The 19,320-nt window shown below is 38.6% G+C and overlaps 1 protein-coding gene across 8 annotated transcripts in view; it reads right to left on the reverse strand.

Annotated features, from left to right (window-relative positions):
• Positions 1–809: 809 nt before the first annotated feature.
• CDK13 (cyclin dependent kinase 13) overlaps positions 810–19,320 on the reverse strand; it is a 47,091-nt gene continuing 28,580 nt past the window's right edge. The window contains exons 7-15 of one of the 8 annotated variants that reach the window (XM_087766973.1): positions 17,277–17,333; positions 14,421–14,522; positions 14,225–14,302; positions 11,944–12,060; positions 10,850–10,981; positions 8,437–8,588; positions 4,834–5,217; positions 4,617–4,658; positions 810–3,703 (exon numbers count right to left, since the gene is read on the reverse strand). In XM_087766973.1, the coding sequence (XP_087623099.1) occupies positions 2,847–3,703; positions 4,617–4,658; positions 4,834–5,217; positions 8,437–8,588; positions 10,850–10,981; positions 11,944–12,060; positions 14,225–14,302; positions 14,421–14,522; positions 17,277–17,333 (1,921 nt within the window). In that variant the 3' untranslated portion in view covers positions 810–2,846. Of the gene's footprint in view, positions 3,704–4,616; positions 4,659–4,833; positions 5,398–8,382; positions 8,589–10,849; positions 10,982–11,943; positions 12,061–14,224; positions 14,303–14,420; positions 14,523–17,276; positions 17,334–19,320 lie in introns of all 8 variants that reach the window. The other 7 variants (XM_087766967.1, XM_087766936.1, XM_087766963.1 and 4 more) reach the window with 7 other exon arrangements.

Below are 19,320 nucleotides of genomic sequence, written 5' to 3' on the forward strand. Positions count from 1 at the left end.
ATGCAGCCCATGCGCAGCCTCTGCCTGCCCAGGAGGAAAGGCTGTCAGCGAGAGAGAGAGAGAGAAGACCTCCCGGGTTGCGGAGAAGGTAATCTCTTCAGAGTTATCACATATGGAAATATGTTAACTTTCCCTCCAAATTATCCCCAACACTGCTGTCCCAGGCAAGTGCAGCGTTCAAAGTCACAGGCGAGTAATCTTTGAACTGAATCTGGGGAAAAGGCATTGTACAGTACGCATCTGCCACAGTGTGCCAAAGTTTCGTTTCTGATTCATCTGGAAGTCAACTGCCTATTGCATCTCCTTCTCTCTTCTCACAGTCAGGATTACTCGTGCTGTTGGTTTTTGGGTTTGTGGGGTTTTCTTTTGTTTGTTTGGGTTTTTTTGGGGTTTGGGGTTTTTTTTCATGGCCGAAGACCGAAATCCGTTTTGGTGGAACAATGCAACGTCAGAGTACTGCCAGCCTGTCAGGAAACCGCACTGTTGTTTACACATGCGGAGGGGACTGACTTCTCTGCATTAAACGAGGTTAACTAAATGACTTGAAAATTTATCTCCAAAAGAGAAGCAGCAGGAGACAGAACGTCTTCCTTGCATTTTTGTATTGGAAGTCAAATCATTTAGTCCTCCGAGATCTACCTTCCATTTGAACTTACCTGCTTTTTTAGCCAGCTGTCCCCTGCAGTTACATTTGAAGTGCAGGAGAGTAACACCAGACTGCACGCTTTCAGTGAAAGCAATTGCCTAAGAGCTCAGAAAGTCTTTTGCTCGATTCTGAAAAACAGCAATCTATGTGCATCACTGTGGGATTGTTTTTTTTTTTTTAAGATTAGTAAACAAAAAGCCTTAGCTGACACTGTCCATATCTAAATGACACTAATGATTTTTGCCTTTAAAATTTTACTAGCAGAAAAATGCTACAGGGTGTCCTTACTCAAGGAAAGCTATCCAATGCACTGTCATTCACACCTGAAGCTTTTGTTTTTCTCAAGCACAGGCTATTCAGGTCGTAAGTACTTGTTTCTGACCAGGCCGCTTTTATTTTCAGACGCAGGATTTTCTACTGTGTCTAGTGAAGACAATTGCCAGACTTACAGGACATCATAAGCAGCACGACTCTCTCTCCATTTCTCATTTGCCAAGATCCTCAAACGCTACATAGTTAGCGAAGTGAGTTTCTCCATGCTCTACAATGTGGTAGTTAGCCATATAGGAACCAGGATTTTCAACTAAAACAAAACAAAACACCAAGAACTTTGGCTTCTATTCTGAAAATCCAAAAAGTCACTGACAAGACTACGTTTGTAATAGTGTAAGTAGAAATTTTACTTTTTAAAAAGTAATAATTAAACACTCAGTTACATAAGGTACCGATTTGTCAACTGGATAATCAGTTGGAAAATTGTTTCCAATATGGGCTTTAAAACATTCTTTTACGTACATGCAAAATATAACCATACCTCCTCTCTGCAGGAGAGAGACCACTTGTTGTCAAAGGAAAAAAAAACACACTGGAAGTTGTAATTAATATGAGGAGTGGCTCTTGGTAATAGTTTCAACTACAGTCATTTTATCAGCTGTTCAGAGAGACTCGATTCCAATATTAAAACGTTCTGCAGAATAGCAGATATAAAATCGATTAATTGGCACAATCACAAGTTTACAGAGAATTAGAACTAGTGTCAAACGTTTTGCTGCTGCTTTAAATACTGGGCATTTTTCCTTTGATTAATTCTTATAGTGCAGTATTTGTGGTAAAAAGACGACAGTGTCAGCTTTTCACACAAAGTAAAGTAATTACTGCTGTTAACATTGAAGAGGAAAAACCATTTCATCACTTGGTAGGGACAGATAAAGTATAGTTTATTTGGCAGAGGAACTAAAACACTTACTATAACTCCAAGAGGGAGCTGAGGAAAAACTACACTCTTCATTCTTCTCACTTTCAACGTTTCTCATGAAGTTCAATTTGGAAATTACGATTTCATCAAGATAAGATTAGGTCTCTAAATAACTGGCCCACCTGAAGTAAACAGCACAAGGTTATGACCTATTTGAGTTGATATTATTATCTGAATTTTCATGTTAACTACCTAGGTTTAGGTATTATTTTCATATTCATCTATAAAGTACTTCCAAATTTTTGCAGACCTTAAGCTTACATGTTAAGGCACTTACCATTCAAGTAAAACAGTTTTTATATAAACAAGCCTGGGAGATGGAGAGAACATTTTACCAGAACATCCATTCTTTTTTTTTTTTCTTGAAAGAAAAGAAAAATAACATTGACCAAATATTTATAAAATTTTGCATCAAGAGAAAGGTTGTGTTTTATTATCTGAAATGAGCACAAAGTACACCTTCCACAATAACACTGAAAGCAGTGCAAAGACTGACAGTGACCTTTGACTAAAGGTAGTTCTGTAAAAAGAAAAATACCAAATAAATCAGTGCCCTGCTTTGATTGTTGTAAAATTTTTTTTACATAAAAGTTGGTCCAAACTTACAAAAAAAGCACAAATGTGCATAGTTCAGAAGATCTGAAAGAGTGCCATAAAAAGCTGATGTCCCTAAATTTAGCATCCACTTAAAACTGCCAAAATACAAAATAAAATTCAGAACTAGAGTTTGTGAACATGTACAATCAATTTATCTAGTTTTCAGACAGCATGAGTTTTAAGCATTTTTCATTTTTCCTACTGTATGCAAGACCCTTTTCCACATAAAAATAAAGCTGTTGAATTAACATTATTCAAGTCTGTTGAATTGCTGCTTTAAACTGCAGCTAGGAAAAAAAAAAAAAGTTTTTCCAGATAAAAATGATGTGCCTGAGGAAAAACAGATACTCAATATGGTAATCCTCTGCCTCGCCCTCTCACTGCAGATGTGCTAATGTGTCCCCTGTATCCTTGGGAATAGCCGGGTCCTTGGGCAGGAGAAGTCCAAGTCTGTCCATGCATGTGGCTGATGCCACTGGGGTTTTCCTGCAAGTTACTTCCGTAGCTATAGTTGTGTATCTTTGTGGGCAAAGAGTGCGTACTCTCTGGCCCTGCAGAAGCGTCACTGCTGCTCCCCAGAACTGGGATCGGGCCGTGGCTGTATTCAAACCTATGGTCTTTATCTCCACTAAATAGCATGGGGCCAGTGTTGAGGTAAATGTCTCCATAACCAGTTACTGAGCTGGGAAAGGATTCTGAAAAGGCCGATGGAGGAGGGGCACCACCAGAGTGAGATGAAGCAGTACTGTAGTTATCCAAAGACTGAATATCCGAGTTTCCAAGGAAGCTCCTCCTTTCTAATGCTCCTGATGATCCGCTTCCTATTCCATCGCTACTGCCATAATGGGCAGATGAGAAGGACGACGATCCAAAGTTATCCTTGTAGTCTGGGCCTGTTACGTAGGAGTCTCTAGCCTGATAATCCACGCTCGTTTGTACTGGCTCCTCTGTTGTCGCCTGAGCTTGATGCTGAGCAAGCAGCTGCAGAAGAGCTGCTTTCACTCCTGCGTGAGGATCTGTTCCTGAAGAGTTAGTTATAGGCAAATGCTGGTTCTCTGTCCGATAATCAAGGTCTTCATCAGTGAGTGGCGGAGGCTCTGGTGGCTCTGGGGGACGCTGGTCTGGAGGCAAGATCCGAGGGCGCTCTTGTTCAGGTGTTCGGTTTAGAAGCCTCATCTCGGACTGCCTAACCAAATCCTCTTGACCTAAGCAGATGAAAAAGAAAAGCTTTGGAATAAAAACATACAATAGCAATACCAGAAAGGAAAGGGCTCTTTCCTGGAACAATACAGAGGTTCGTTACTTCAATCCTCATCAACTTGTTAGTTAAATTTATTGGTAGTTGGATAGATTATTTTGGAGAAGGCAACAGCTCATTTGCCTCAGATGAAGGTTTTCCTCAAAATAAGATTACTAGGCAAACAGTTAAAGAAAAACAGTACAGGTTCCTTAACAAAAAAAAAAGCCAAACAAAAGAAAAAAACAACCACAAACCACCAAAACAAAACTCAAGCAACACATAAACACTAGAAAATTCAAAGAAGGATCAGAAAAGATTTGCAAATAGGGATAAGAGTCCTGAGGGACAAAGGCCACCCTATCAAGGAACAGCAAAACTTCAGGTTAAAAAAACCCAACCAAACAAAAAAAAAAACCCACCACCCAAAAAACCCCTCAAAAAACACCCCCAAACCACTTCAGAATATTTCTTTCAACAGCTGCAAACACCACAGAGCAATACATAAACCACCATATAATAAAACTGAAATAGCAATCCAAAAAAATCAGCAACAGAGCTCTAAACTTTGAGAAGACTGAGGAAGTCACTACTATACCCCAACGGAAACCTTCAACCATGTGTGTTAGTGCCAGTTATGGGTAACCACTTACAGAATTTGCACTAAGAAATTGCTCTACTCGGCATTAAAACCAAACATAAAATACCCTCTCCCCAAAACAGCTTTACCTGAACACACAGTCAAAATCAGCGAATTCCATCTATGAATTTGCTAGAGAAGACTGTCTCCTCCACCACAAACACCACTAAGAAAACGCCAGCCCCCCCGAATAATGATCAATGTGACTGTTTCATCAGAAATACTACCGGCACTTGTGTACCTCTTAGAGTGGGGATCATCTTTTGCTCTGTCTGCATGGCACCTGTTACAGCAAGACACAAATTCTGATCCAGAGATAAAGCGTAACAAAATCAATTTAACCATCTCTCCTGTACTCACGCAGACTCATATGGTTAACGTGTTAACTATTTATCCCCAACCTATTACATCTCCACTGCTCAAGGTATCTGCCAGTTAGCAATAAAGACCTTCAGTACCTGCAGACGTATATAATGACTTGATCAGATGTGGGTAGCCAGGAGCCGGAGATTCCACGTCGTCCCGGCTGACAGACACAGGAGTGGTGGGCTCTGGAGGCTGCCTGAGTTGTAATGACATTTCATTTCCTGATCCGTTTTCCTTCTCCTCCAACACAAAATCTTTTTGTTTTGTTTGCTGAGCCTTTATTAACTGAGACAACAGAACAGCAAATGCACTCTGTACAGCTGCCTGGGCAGCATCAGTCTCAACTTTAGGCTGACTCAGCTGAGCAGGTGGTACAGGAGGCTGCGTGACGGTCGGCTGTTTTAGAGGCTCCTGTTCCGGCGGTGGTGGCGGAGGCGGCGGCGGCTGCTGCTGCTGCTGTTCTGACTGTTTTTCACCTGCTGACAAAATTCCAGCAGGAAGATTTATTTTATTTAGTTGCTGCTGAGTCTCTGGGTTTACCTTAATATTCAACACTTGGGCAAATTGTGCCAAACTAACACTTGTTTTAGACTGTAGCAGGTTTAGCAGGATTGCCACTTCATTCTGGTTTAACTGCTGTCCAGTGCTTGTTTTTGCTAAAGACAAAAAAGGTGGTTTTAAGTATTATTTAGAACTGGCATATTCAGAAACTCAAAAGTAAAACTCATCTAGCGCGGCTGACACAACTGGCAAAGCATGGGTTTGGACAACATAGAAATGGAATGCTTTTACATATTAACTGCCTTTGGGGGAGCATCTATAGGAAATGGAATAGTAAGATCCAATAGAAAGAAAGTGACTTCCAAGGGGTGTGCACATGCACTTGGACAGATGAGAAACATCAAGCTGGAGCTCAATTTTCCACAATACAACTAAGCTGGGGCTTAAGGCCACCTGCTTTAGGCAGCTGTAAGATTTCCAATCCCCACAAAATTTCCTATCTTTGACATATCACATCCCTCTGTTAAAAAGTGGCCATCTGCAAAATGCATTTCCAGTCATATTCTGGCCCATTCTAATTCAGCATCTGGATTCTAACACCTGCTCGAGTGACCAGGCTCTAGGTGACCCAGAAGCTAGTGGTATAAATGAAAAAGCAAGTGCTGAGTTTGAAGGACAAAGAGTCAATCACTGAGTAGCAGGAAAATGCAGGTTTGTGATGATATAAGATTTCTTCAATGAAATGGAGTTTGCCACAAATAAGAGGAGATTATGACGATGCAGGGGAATATGAATAAGGAAGTCAGAATATCAAAGTAGTTTCTGTTTGTTTCAAACACCCATTGTGGTAGTTTATTTTGAAAGGAGAAGTGAAGCAGCATGGATTTCCACATACCCCATGAGTAGACGACTTAGAGAAGAAAGTCGTTAAAAATGAAAAAATGAGTGTGTGTGACTGTTCTGGCAGAGCCCTGAATTTTTTTTAACCCAGATCAACAGGAGCACATTCTCTCCTCTTCTATCCCTGCCATTCTGCTAATTCACCAATATATTAATTCATAGTAGATTCAAAGCCATGCCTGAAAAAATGGTCACACACACAAAAATATTAAGTATTTACCTTGCAAGACTAAGAGCAGCACAGCTGGAAAGTGCTGCAACACCCACAACCCACTACCCTACTTGTGGATGTGCACCAGGATACAAGCACTCGGAACCTACTCAGGCAGGATCCAGGGACTTCAACAATTTTATGTATTTATATAAATATAAAAATAAACCCACCAATTTTTGCATTGTATTTGGCAATACAGAAAAAAGCATCATTTCTAATGCCTTGTACTGCTGGCTCTCACTCAGATGTCATGCTTAACAGCTGACAGTTGTAACATCTGAGGATGGTATGCTCAACACTCAAACTTCTCTCAGTGAAAATTCAGCAGGAAAATGGCCAACAGGGAAACTAATCTACCTATTCCATACTCTTCGGTTAGTTTCAAGTGCATTCCAAGAGCGAGCTGTATTCTGGGAAATCTGGCAGTTTCTACCAAAAGGGAATTACTGAGCTCTACATAGCTCCTGTTACATTGTAAGATGCAATAACCAGGCGTCTCATTCATGAATCAGAACATTAGCAATTGATCCAAGGTGTTTTTAACATCTTCTTTTGGGGTGCTCAGAAACAAATGCAATAGTATTGTCTAAAGCATGCATTTGTACATGGAGTTCTTTAGTGTGCCTTATTGATGATATTATCTAAGGTGCATTATGGCTTCCAGAAGTGTTTTGCTTAATACAGAAAAATCCTCTATGCTGAACTAAGCTCCACTGAAAATTAAATTGTCTTCTTTTCTACCTAGATACATTTCTCTGTGTACATATGGGCAAACAGCAATATAGGCCTGAATGATTCCTTCTCTATTTGTTTAGTTTATTTTGCATGGTTCGTATTAATGACTAATAAATATACTAGTCTCTCATCAGGCTACCTGTTATAAAAGCACAAAAGAGAATAACTACTATCCTTCGGACTCTTTAAACTTCTATACAGTTTTCATTTGCAGGGGAAAACCTTTTAAGGGCTACAGAAAGTCATGCTTGAAATTGCTGCCAAAACTTTAGCCTAAACGTACGGAGTGGCAGAAGCTCACAGCTGGCTTACAGTGAGAAACAGGATTAACAGGAGCAAGAGGCAATAAATTGCAATAAAATATGATCAAAAGAACTATTTTCTATATAGCTTTGCACAGAGTATTTGGAGCTCTGCTCTATTGTTAAATGAAGAGTTGATTTAAGATGGTTCTTATTAAAGAATTTTCAGGCCCTGTGAATGCATTTACTCTTTTTCTTCAGCTGATCTCCTGTATCAGTGCCATAGGATTTATGGTCTCTTTGCACAATCAAAAATGATCTAAATGATCTAAACTCATCAGGCATCCATTTGGTATTGTTACTCTGTATATTTCTACTTATTATGAGGGAACTTATCACTGAACTGCTGAGTATCTCAAATGGTGTCCACAGAGGAAACCATTACTTTACTCTTTATAGTATACTCATAAAATTGGTCTCCAAGCAAGATACTTTGGTTAAGTTTCAGAATTAATGGCTGTGCAATCTAGGTAGCTACTTCTTGTTATACCAGTTTTGGGGGGGAGGGGGGTTTGGTGTTTATTTTTTTTTACAATTTGGTTCAGCCCCAACAACTTGGAAAGCTGCAGACTAACATAACATGCAGAGGGAATCTGTTTCATTTGAAATGATGACTTTTCCAAAATCTGCCTTCTGATCAGTTCATCAATACCAATAAAGCTCCTCCAATCTATGGAGATTGCGAGGAATTTAGAGCAGCAGCTGGCTTGTGGGATCACAGAAGAATTATAGATGAGCAAGAGATACAATCCCCTCAAAATACAGAGCAAGGTAGTTGCTCTGACCAGATTGAAAAACTAAGTAAAACTTAAAAGGAACACCTAGTTTCCAAAAGCAAAAGGTAAATCTTTTGTAACAAAGGTTTAACTTACAATACTGTTCCTCCCTCAAGAATCCAGGAGACGTCAGTACTCTGAAAATAACATCTAAAATTTCTAGAGGTGCAATCCAAGTAGAAGGTAATTATAAGAACCGAAAATATTACTGACCAAGTGCTACACTAGAGTTGCCCTGAGTTTTGAGTTGGGAAGAAGTTTGCATGCCTTGTGGGGTGTTGGTTCTGCTCTCATCCATGCCTAGAGACAGATCCTTCCTAGGGACTTTAGTTGCTGTTGAGTCATCAGTCATGCCCATCTGCTTCTGTCTTCTGCGTTTCTTACTCCACAGCTCATGGCAATCCTGCCACAAAGGAAGGCTGCAAAGAATGATTAGAGATAATCAGTTTTATCCCAGAATTGATTTTTTTTAAATGTTTATTTTAACCATGTTGGTAAAATAAATGCTCAAATGATACATAAAGTAACTTTTGAAAGATGAACCTACTGGAACTCAGAAATACATCAGAAAACACCCAAAGCCAGCAAAATCGCAGATCTGCTTTTTCTGGCTGAAATCGCTTCACTGATTGCCTATGTCAGAAGCACAGGTCCCTCTGGCAGAGAAGAGGAACGTGTATCTTAAAATGAAAATCAATGTTACTTTCTTGCATCCATACTTATGAAAAGCCTCATTATTTGTGTAATTCAAGACTTCAAAATCAATGCTGCGCACTTGCTATAAAACAGAATTTGCAGAGTAGCAGACAACACAGTTATCAACATGACAGTGGGGTTTTTTCGGGGTCTGGGTGACCAAGTCCTTTTGTCTGCTTGTAAAAGTACTACTGCCTTATGAGTTCAAATATTTGTCCACAGTAACAGACATAGCTAGCTAATATTTATAGCTGTACAGCACAGAAAACTAAGAAAGCAGGGGCGGGGGGGAAGTTGCAGGAATAAATAGCATTTAACACTAGCGAAGTTAGGATACTAGGAAGAACAAGGGATATCCCAGTCCTTCAAGACAGATAAAAGCAGAGGCAAAAGTCTCCTAAGGAAGTCATCTGCCACCAGTTCTGTCCTTCCAATACTATTCCCTGCAGGCATCCCAGTTCTGATTTCCTGAGGAACACAGACCCATCCCATAGATAATGGAAATACTGAGATACAGGCAGTAAAGATAGTGCCTTCTGTTTTCTTATTACAGATTAATAACTGTCTGAGCAGTTGTCTCACCAAGGAACATGAAAAAATTAGGCAACAGATGACAAGAGCCACTGGAAAGGCAATTATGACAACTGCTTCCTTTGTTCTCTCCCTCGGCATACCAGGTCACAGACCTGTCAATTATTTAGTCAAAAACAACTGGAAGCAAGCAAGAACTCATTGTGAGAAGTATCCTACAGTCCTTGCAATCAGCACTGTCACTTTCTTTGAATGAACAGCTGTTTCTTCCCAAAACAGTCTTTCAAGAGAACAGTCAACACTTTCCTGTGCACACTCTGTCAGAAGTGAGTGTGGTTCCTCTTAATTTTGAAAAGGACACCAATGACTAGTTTGTTTTGAATTTCCATGTGTCAGCTTTTAGAATGGATACACTACCAAGCCCCTGAAAAAAACCCAAAATTCTTCCCACTCACTTACTTTAAAATGCACATAAGCAACATGCTGTACAAGTGGTTCTGAGATTTCAGTGAACAGCCTAAGATTGCTGATTACTGATATTCAATGATATATATAGTCATATTCAGGCAATGAACGCTCTTAGCCTCATGTATCAGGAGCATTAGTAACAACCGTGTGTATGTAACAGGTAAGTCTCGAAAGATTTTTAACAGAATTCTTAGATAAAGCTCAAACATTTTTCCCAGTTGGTAACTAATTAAAAAGAAGTCAGTACAGACTGCCTTGAAGGTACAATTTACTCAAACAATATTAAATGGTCTATGTTCTGACAGCTATCTTGAGGGAAGAATGAAATCGGTAGATTCTGTAATACCTTTTCATTGTTTTCCTCTGGGCCTGTTCCAATATGATTTGTACTGATTAAAATGACAATTAAGTCATTGCAAAAACCCTACTGGACACTGCAATACATTTCCTCTCAGAGAAACCGACAGGAAAAACCCTGCACAAAGTATTTAATTTCTCCTGCCTGTAAAACCAAGAATCTCATCTGGCACAGGAAACGATTTATGGTATTTCACTTTAACTCTCAGGTACCTTTGCAGAATTCTCTACCCAGTGTCATTCTACCATCAAAGAAGGCAATTCAGATTCATGGAGGACCTCAAAACCCTTGGAAAAAGTAGACACTGACAAACAGAGATGAAAGGGAAATGATGTTTTTTCAACATTAGAAACATTCACATAAGAGTATTTTTTTTTAAAGGTACTAACTCAGTAACTAGTTCTAGGAATGAAACAGTTCTCAGAGCCTCACAACCACTGCTATCATGGTGTAAGAGTTGCTCAGGTGCACAACCATTTTAGTGCAGAATCACCATTAAATAACTGTATGTATCAAAATTTTTGTTCTGTCACCATCTACTTTAACTGAAACGCAACGAGCTTAATGAAATCAGTGCATGTTCACATTTCGTAGAGGTAAGGACCATTACCAAAGGAAATTACTTACTCTGGAGGAGGCATTTTAGATGGTTCCACATCTCGCAGAAACTCGCACTGAAGAGCTTGTTCAGCTGTGCAGCGCTTGCTGGGATCCAGAGCAAGCATATAATCGAATAAATCTAATGCAGCTGGTGGGATGCTACAAAAGAGCAAAACCAAGAAAAGCATCACATTTTTATTTTCAATCACATACTTTGGTGCAAAATTTTAATAAACACATCCCTTCCAAAATAATTGATCGTTAAGTCCTTGGATAATTTACATCCTAACAAAACCCACTCACAACTTGAGCTTGGTAGTAAGAGGCAGAGATAAACTTCACCTTTTATTACCTGTGCAAGCATATAACCCAAGTTTTCTTTGCTTTGTGTGGTTTAATTGCCTGAAACATTGTCCTTACAAAAAAAAAAAAAAAAAATCCACCTTTTTAAGCCAAGACTATATTGTTACTTTACACTTTGGAATTTAGCACCTGGGGAGCTGCAGTTTTGATTGGTCCATGGACAATAATTCTATTGCTTTAAAGATATAAGTCTCATTAGTACAAACAGGATGAGACATTTCTCCTGAAACCCACAGTAACTGAAGGAGGGGAACAAACCCTTTAAAATAATCTTACAGCTGTTTTCCATAACTTTCACGTGTGATATTTGCACAAAACTAGTCCGATGGTAGTACTTTAGAATACACAGTTCAGGTAACTTCTCTGTGTTGAATGAATTTATGACCCAAAAGACTGTAATGTTAACCAGACTACATATTTAGCTGTAGCCAGTTGTCCTAATAAAAAAACAATTAAGTACTCTGAGCTGTTTTTTGGACAGGGACAACAAGCAGGTGTACCAATCATGGAAAACAAATGTTTCCTTAGGTGAAAGCTGACAGGTGGCTGAAATTTTAGGGCCTTCTTCCCTCTTCTTGAAGCTCCTATTAAATAAGGGTTAATACAAGCTCTGTGGGTATCATGGGAAGGATAAGAACCTAAAGCCATTTTTCTTTACACTTCATCTATGTTCATTCTCCAGAAAATAGTGAAGTTCATAAAGTCTCCAGGAAAACTTAATGTTATTACAGTTGACTAAACTAATTCTTCATCCTTACAAAGCAAACTCTTCTCTCAGTTTTCGACGATACTGCTTCTTTGGTTTCATTGTGTTGAAATAAGCTAATTTTATAACATCAGGCCACACTGCTGGACAAGGACTCCCGCAAATTCGGCTGTACCAAAAAGAAGGGAAAAAAAGAGTATGAGATCCAAAACCACAAGTGAGCACAACTGTCATTTTATTCTTGCACGTACACTGAATACAAAAATATTTTTACTTTCAATGTTCAGGTTCTTTTAGCTAAAATTTCTCTACTGTCCAATGCCCAACACCATTAAATAATGGTGAATTGTCTACGAAAGATAATCACCCTGCACAGACTAAACTTACTTTAAGAAGTCCACTGTTTCTGCCTCACCCCGCCCCAGGCATCCTCCACACAAACGTTTGGAAAAACTTAACCAACTATGTCTGGACAGTACACCAGGTATTTGATTTGGAGAACTGGATAGCCCAGGTTTAGAGTGCTAATTAACTTTTATGTCCTTAACTCCCAATGCCAGTGAAGAAAGATAGACCAAATGTCTGAAAAAGCACTTTTCACTGAGAATTTAGCTGACACTGAAGACATAAGGGGAAATAAAAACCTCAGTAAGGCCTAAGGGCAGAAGTAAGATCCAACCACTAGAAAACCTGTATATTTTTTACTTGAGTTATGAGTTTTATGTCTGAAGCCTCATCTATCTCCACAGATAGAGTTGCCCATAGTCTTATTCCTCCCCCTCCATCCCCACCCATTTTGTCCAACCGAGGATGGCTAAGTACAGGTTGACCAACGCCACCTTCTGAGAACTAAAGAGGCATTTTACCTTACATGCAAAGTCTCAAACTCTGATGCAGGGAATCATAAAAGGACATCTTGCAAATACATTTCCCTAGTTCACCCCTCCCGTTTATTAGATTTAAGCGGTTAGTGTAAGAGACCTAACGATGTATTAGTTGTGCCCCAAATGCTATGCAAACCAATCTGACTCTACACTGGTTGGGGTATGTAACTTTCAGGATGGAAAAGAAAAACAATAAATCTATCTTTTCCTATCAGAATTTACTTCAGCCGTATCTTTGAACATTAAAGTTAGACAGGATAAATGTAGAATTGTTGACTGTAACATGATGGTGGTAGAGATGTTGATAAAATTGATATTACATTCAAACAGCCAAAACCGCATAGCATCAGTGAAGAGGAAAAATGAGCTACAAACAGGAGCTTCCAGCAGGAGAAGGAAATCGCAAAATTTTAGTTTGCTGTACCAGAGGTACAACACGAAGAGAAATAACGTCAAACGACTGCACTTTGGCATGCTTCAATGCCATCTAGTGCTCAAAAGCAAAAAATTCCCAAGTCACAGATTTAGTTCTCCTTGCACCAAGAATGACCACTGATACACTTCACACCTCCTAAAAACTTCATTTTTCCAGGCCAGCTAATAACACATTACACAGAAACACGCTACTGTTTAATCTGCTTCAAAAAACATCTCAATACATAACTTCGTAATATTTTTTTATTAATTTAATTTTTAAAATAATGTTGACCATTTACTGTTCAGGTTCTATAAGTTCTGTAGGACTCACCCTCTTTTCCCCTTGTTTCTAGGAAGAGGACCTCTCCTCACTTACAAGGTCAATTATGATATCAGAATCAAGAGCAATTTTTGCTTGCTGAATAAAGGGAAAAAAAAAGATGCTCTGGTTCCACTGAGTTATATACATATCATTCTATGATTTACTGAGAAAAGCAAAGAAACAGAATTTTTACCTCCATAAAGTGTCTGGCAGTTTGTAAGGGAACAGAAATATTCCCACAAAAAATAATAAAGCCCAGGTGTGTGTGTGGAAGGCTTGAAACAAGAACTCAAGGCCAGTAGCATGCCAAGTACCTACTCCTCCCAAATCCCACTTGTCCTTATTATTGTCCATGTTTTCATTTTGATTTGCTGCAAGGAAGTTGTAACATCATCTTAAAAAATAACGGGCATTTTGACTACTCTCTTTTTACAAATTCAGTAATAGGCAACTCCAGCTGCTCTACAAAAAACCCTGTTACTTATTCAACTCTACATTGCTAGGACCACAGAACACTCACAAAAAATCCTCCTCCGTGTCCGAGCAAAAGTCACTTGCTTTACATGCCCCACAAAACCTCTAACATCTCACTCCGGGTGATAACTGAGTACTTGTAAATGTTCGCAGTGCGTTATCTCCGATTTTAACAGTAACAAAAGAAACCTGACAGTTTATGAGAGACCTACTATGTGGTGGTGCTTGCAAGTTACCTTATAAGTTCCAGTTGAGCAAGTTCTTGATTTGCTTGAAATATTGGCTTTTTTGTAAAAAGTTCACCCAGGATGCAGCTGTAAAACAGTTTTGCACAATTCCATCATTATGGCTTTCGATACAGATTGATAGAAACATTTAAGATTTATTTTTGGTGTGTTTTATGCTTGCTACACTTCTGTACCAAACTCTTACCCACAGCTCCAGACATCGATAGCTGGCGTATATCTTTCTTCTCCAAGCAGAAGTTCAGGAGGCCGATACCATAATGTAATAACTTTGTTGGTATATGGTCGGCTGTTGGGGGGAGGAAAAAGAGAGGACTATCATTTTACTATGATCTCGTTTCCGAAAAAGTGATTCTTTGAGGACTTTACTTCTGTGGTGCTGTTTAAGAACAGTACAATCTTCCACTCCCTTTTCCTAATTCCAGCCCTGCAAAGCTGCAACTGCACAAAAGCAAAACACAACCATCTGACCAAGGCTATATCAAAGGACAGATTAAAGATATAAATAATAATCACATAGCCATCTCAATGTTATGTGAATCTTGTATCTCAATTATTAGTCAGATAGCAATACTGTATATTTATTACATTGCAGGTCATTTCAGGAGAAGGACCTGCTTGGACAAAAACAATTTCTGGGCAACTATTAATTATTAGAATACCGAATATAGGACCTCCACAAGCATTTTGAAAAGAAGAAAAAAAAAAAGTCACTTTCCCCTCTGTAAGTAGGGGCAAAAGAGACAAAGCCTTCTTCTTGAACTACATCCTTCAACAATTTTGATTCCAAAGCCTGTAATGCTTCTAATATCTTCCTATATTTCACAACATCTTTAATTCTCTACAGCTCTAACCAGACATTTTGGTCACTGGGAATAATCCTTTCCACCCTCACGCTAAGGCAAGGATTTCCACTATCTTAAACATGCATTTTTTTGTGGACAGGCCAAGATAACAGCATCAACAGTTCAGAACGGAAGGCAGAAAACAGATGTTAGGTTTTGGTTTTGTTTCAACCAGGGTGTCTTAAAAGTGACCCCAAAATTCTTTCAGTTTTAATAATTCACTCTCACCAACACTAGGTAAGTCCAAATAGAAAGCAGAGTAACATTAAGTGCAGAGTTCGAACAACCGTAGCATAAAGTCTAACAAGCTTTTATAACATACTCAGTGGTACAAGTATCATTTCTGCAAAATCATCTGAGTCTTTCTTTCATTAAGAAGCTCCCTAATTAATTTTTAAAATGTAGTATGTTTTTGGAAACAATCCCATCGTTTATCATATTTATCTCTGAAGCAAGCATTCCTCTAGGAAATGTTTACATAGTATGGACTTTCTCTACAGATACACCACTCATATATGTATTAGTATACGGTGTTTTTTATTTGAACAGATGTTTTCTTACACAATCTGTCATATCTCCTACTCCAAACATATTAAATCCACCAGAATAACATTTAAAGGAGCACAACTGCAACAACCAATGGGAATTTACTTAAAATTAAATTATTTCCTCCCCGTTATGTTCCTACTAAATTCTGTACCCTTTTGAAAAGTATATAATTCTAAACAACAGTAAAACAAACGTAAAATACATTAATTTAAAGCAGCAGTTATTATACACTTGTTGGTATACATTAATTACATCTGTTACTGCAGGTCAGAAGCTACTCAGAAGGAAAATGAATGACAAAAGAATTGTCAAAAATCTACTAATGAGATTCTAATTATCCTCTCACGTTCAACTGGCAATTCTATTAGCTAACATAATTACATTTTAATCTTGGTTTCATTTATGTAGGATGGTGTAATAAAGTTGCTGTTTGATGTATAGTAAAATGTTATTTGCACTATAAAGACACTTAACTTTCAGTCATTCAATTCTTAATGAACAGTTAGTTTTACAAGCAAAATTTACATTAATTTAGAAACAGACATAAAAAAAAATGGTGAACCAGAGGAAAAAAAAAATAGGACAGTTTGGTGCATGTTAAAATAAGAAGGTAGGATGGCATCAATCCCTTTTATTGTAAGTATATCCAAAACAAAAATTAATTACCCAGCAGGTGCTTAAGATTATCTTACCCTGTTACTATACTCAATAGTTTTCATAATTGTACTTAAGCATATGTTCCTGAAATAACAGCTCAGAAAACAGTGAAACTAATGCTATCAGGTTCAACAACAAGCTCAGAGCTCTGTGAGAAAACAATACTCATAAAGCTAACATTATGGATATCATTTCCCAAATTAGGCACACAGAAATCAAAGTAAGCTCAGGTAGCTAATATTCTCTGTATCCAACCACCCGATGTACATACTGGTGCAATGCACATTCAGCCTGAATTTTGAAAATCCAGTTCCACATGACAAACACATGACATTACAGTATAAATACTGAAATTCTTAATCATAAAAACTGTGCACCTGTTTCCTGGAGTACAAGCATAATGAAGCCAAGAACAACAGAAGCACAAGTCATAAGAAGTTTCAGAATAACTTTTATTTAAACTTGTATCTCTATTTCCAGCAGATTCAACAGCACTGACTGCCTAAAGAATACAATGAACCTCTTCAAATGTAAGGTTAAAGCTTACACAAAAGTAATGCTTTTTGAAAAGAAACTGTATGCTAATTTGTGTCAGCAAAAAATTGTTGCTTTCCCTAAATAAACTTTTCCTGGGTACACCAACAGAAAGCATATACTTTAGGTTTACAGGACCAGAAACTAGTAGTAAAAACCTACATATTGATGCAACCTACTTAGGACTGCAACTCTTCATTTCCAATCAATATATGGCCACTCTCTACAGTTATTTATCCAGAACACTTGGAAAAGCAATACACTTGCACAAAGAGAGTTCTGTGGTTTTATGCAGTGTAAGACAACATGCACTTCTTTCCATTTCCTAAGCAACTACTTGTATTACAGTACAATAACATCTCCTCTAAAGAAAACAGTCTTCTGGCCCTCATAATACTTAGAGTTATGCAAAAACATTAAAATCCTGAATGCTTTTTCACTGTATAATTATATCTTACCTTTCTTCAGAGTTGTACAGCCGAGCAAGCCCAAAATCTGCAAGCTTTATCTGCCCTCTGGTGGAAAAAGCAAAGAATTATTTAGTGGCTAATCCTGTTAAAGATTTCCTCCCCAAAAATCAGGTGAAGTCTGAGATTTTGAGACAGCTGCAACTGATCTTCACCAAACCACACTAATGAGGAGGCAACGCCTTACAATCTATGCATCTCTTCAGTAAACAAATACAGTAACTTACTGAATAGCAAAGACAAGTAAGCAAAATTAGGTATGCTCATCAAATGGCATTGACATCATCGGATGTTAGTCAAAATTTAGGTGGATACTGTAAAGTATTCAAATCAGTAACTCTGCAGGAAAAAAAGTGAGGCAGGAAACTGCTATTTTCTCATGCCTTACTGCTAGCATAAGCTTTCGTACAACAAACAACTACCAGCAGTCATACTTCCTTCTAGGAAGCCGTCAAAGTCCTGTTCTCCTCTTGTAAAGTTTAAATACGGCCTTTAAATCAGGGTGACCGACCAGATAAGGGCTTCTATTTTTGCCAGCAGCCAACTTGCTGAATGACACGACCCCTAACCCCTTCTTGAGTTTTCCCATATATGAGGGGAAGAGTAGAAGATACAGAGCTCTTGCCTGGCAGTTTCCACAGCTAAAAGGCACTGCTCAATGACCGGAGGCCCCCATCATCTGTAAAGTCTGGCTGATTTAAAATGAAATCTGTCTGCAAGCTTCTCTAATACATAAAATGAATGTTGGAATGTTACACAGGGTTTTTGTCTTCCTGTACTTGTGAGCTTTTAAAACTCCCGTCACTTTCAAATACGTGCAAATGTCACTTTGAAGTAAATTTTATTTTATCAAATTAGGGCAAGATTTGCTGATGTGTGTAAGAATGACCATTTTGTGATAATAAAATATACAGGTTATAGTTTCCATTCCATTTTTCCCCTCAGATGTGTGCTTGAAATTGCTGTAACACTTGGAGAACCCCCATAAACAAAGAAATGTTCCCCTCAAATTTACATGCTTACTCCTCAAAGAGCCTATCTGTGGAAGATCAATGAATTTGTGAGCAAAGACATTTAAGCTGCATAACTAAAATATATATAATCCATGTGTTTGGCTTCAGGCTGTAACTGGTAATGGGATTTTAGAAACATTGGCTTAAAATTATTCAGATCAACTATCAACTTTTTCTTCCAGTGGAAACGTCTAAGAATGCTCAAAAGATGTCCTAGGGGAAAACAACTCTGTATCCTGGACTGGAGAGAGCACAGTAAAACAGAAAGCTCCACCTCTACCATAACGCGCCCTTCTCCACTGCCAGGTTACACCTCAGCTTCTGAGCTCCCAAAGGTGCACAGAGAAAGCACCACCACTGGAGATTAGCAGGTAAGCAAGATCAGGTGTGTGGGCACAGTGAGTGACGTGGAGGTATGCGTACATCTGTTTAACAGTCTATATCATAATCTGGCAAGACTGAGGTGGGATCCAGAGCTGAAAATAGTCTAATGTTAGTTTGTTATAAGAAAAAAAGGAGGAGAAAATGGAAAATTTAATTCGGAGAAATCTGGGACAAAACTCGGGCCCTACCAAAAGGGACCCTTGATCCATTTTGCCCAGTATTTCGTCTCCGACAGCAGCAGTAGATTTTTAGGGAGAAAATGTGAACCTGCTCACTTTGGGGCTCATCTTCCTTGTATTTAAGCACCACCCACAATCACTGTGTTAAGGATGCTAACACAGGTATTCCTGTCTGTTCCCTTTAGCAGGTATTAATGATCCTGTCCATGAATGTATCTCATCTATTTGAATCCCCTGACACTACCTGGAAAACCTCCTGTGACAACAAATCCCAGAAGCTGACTACCCTGCTCTGTAAAGATACTCTTTTTTGCTGTTATAAACCTCGCTCTTAGAGTTGCTCCCTGGTTTTACTGCTGCTGGGTTTGATGAACAACAGTTCTGTACTGAAGTCATGTGCCATCTTCACACAGGTTTTTTATTTGCTGCTGTTGCACACTGAACAAAAGCATGTTTACT

This window comes from Nipponia nippon, unplaced genomic scaffold (assembly GCF_047370975.1).
Source record: "Nipponia nippon isolate SJK-2023a ecotype South Korea unplaced genomic scaffold, ASM4737097v1 scaffold_1, whole genome shotgun sequence".
NCBI lineage: Eukaryota > Metazoa > Chordata > Aves > Pelecaniformes > Threskiornithidae > Nipponia > Nipponia nippon.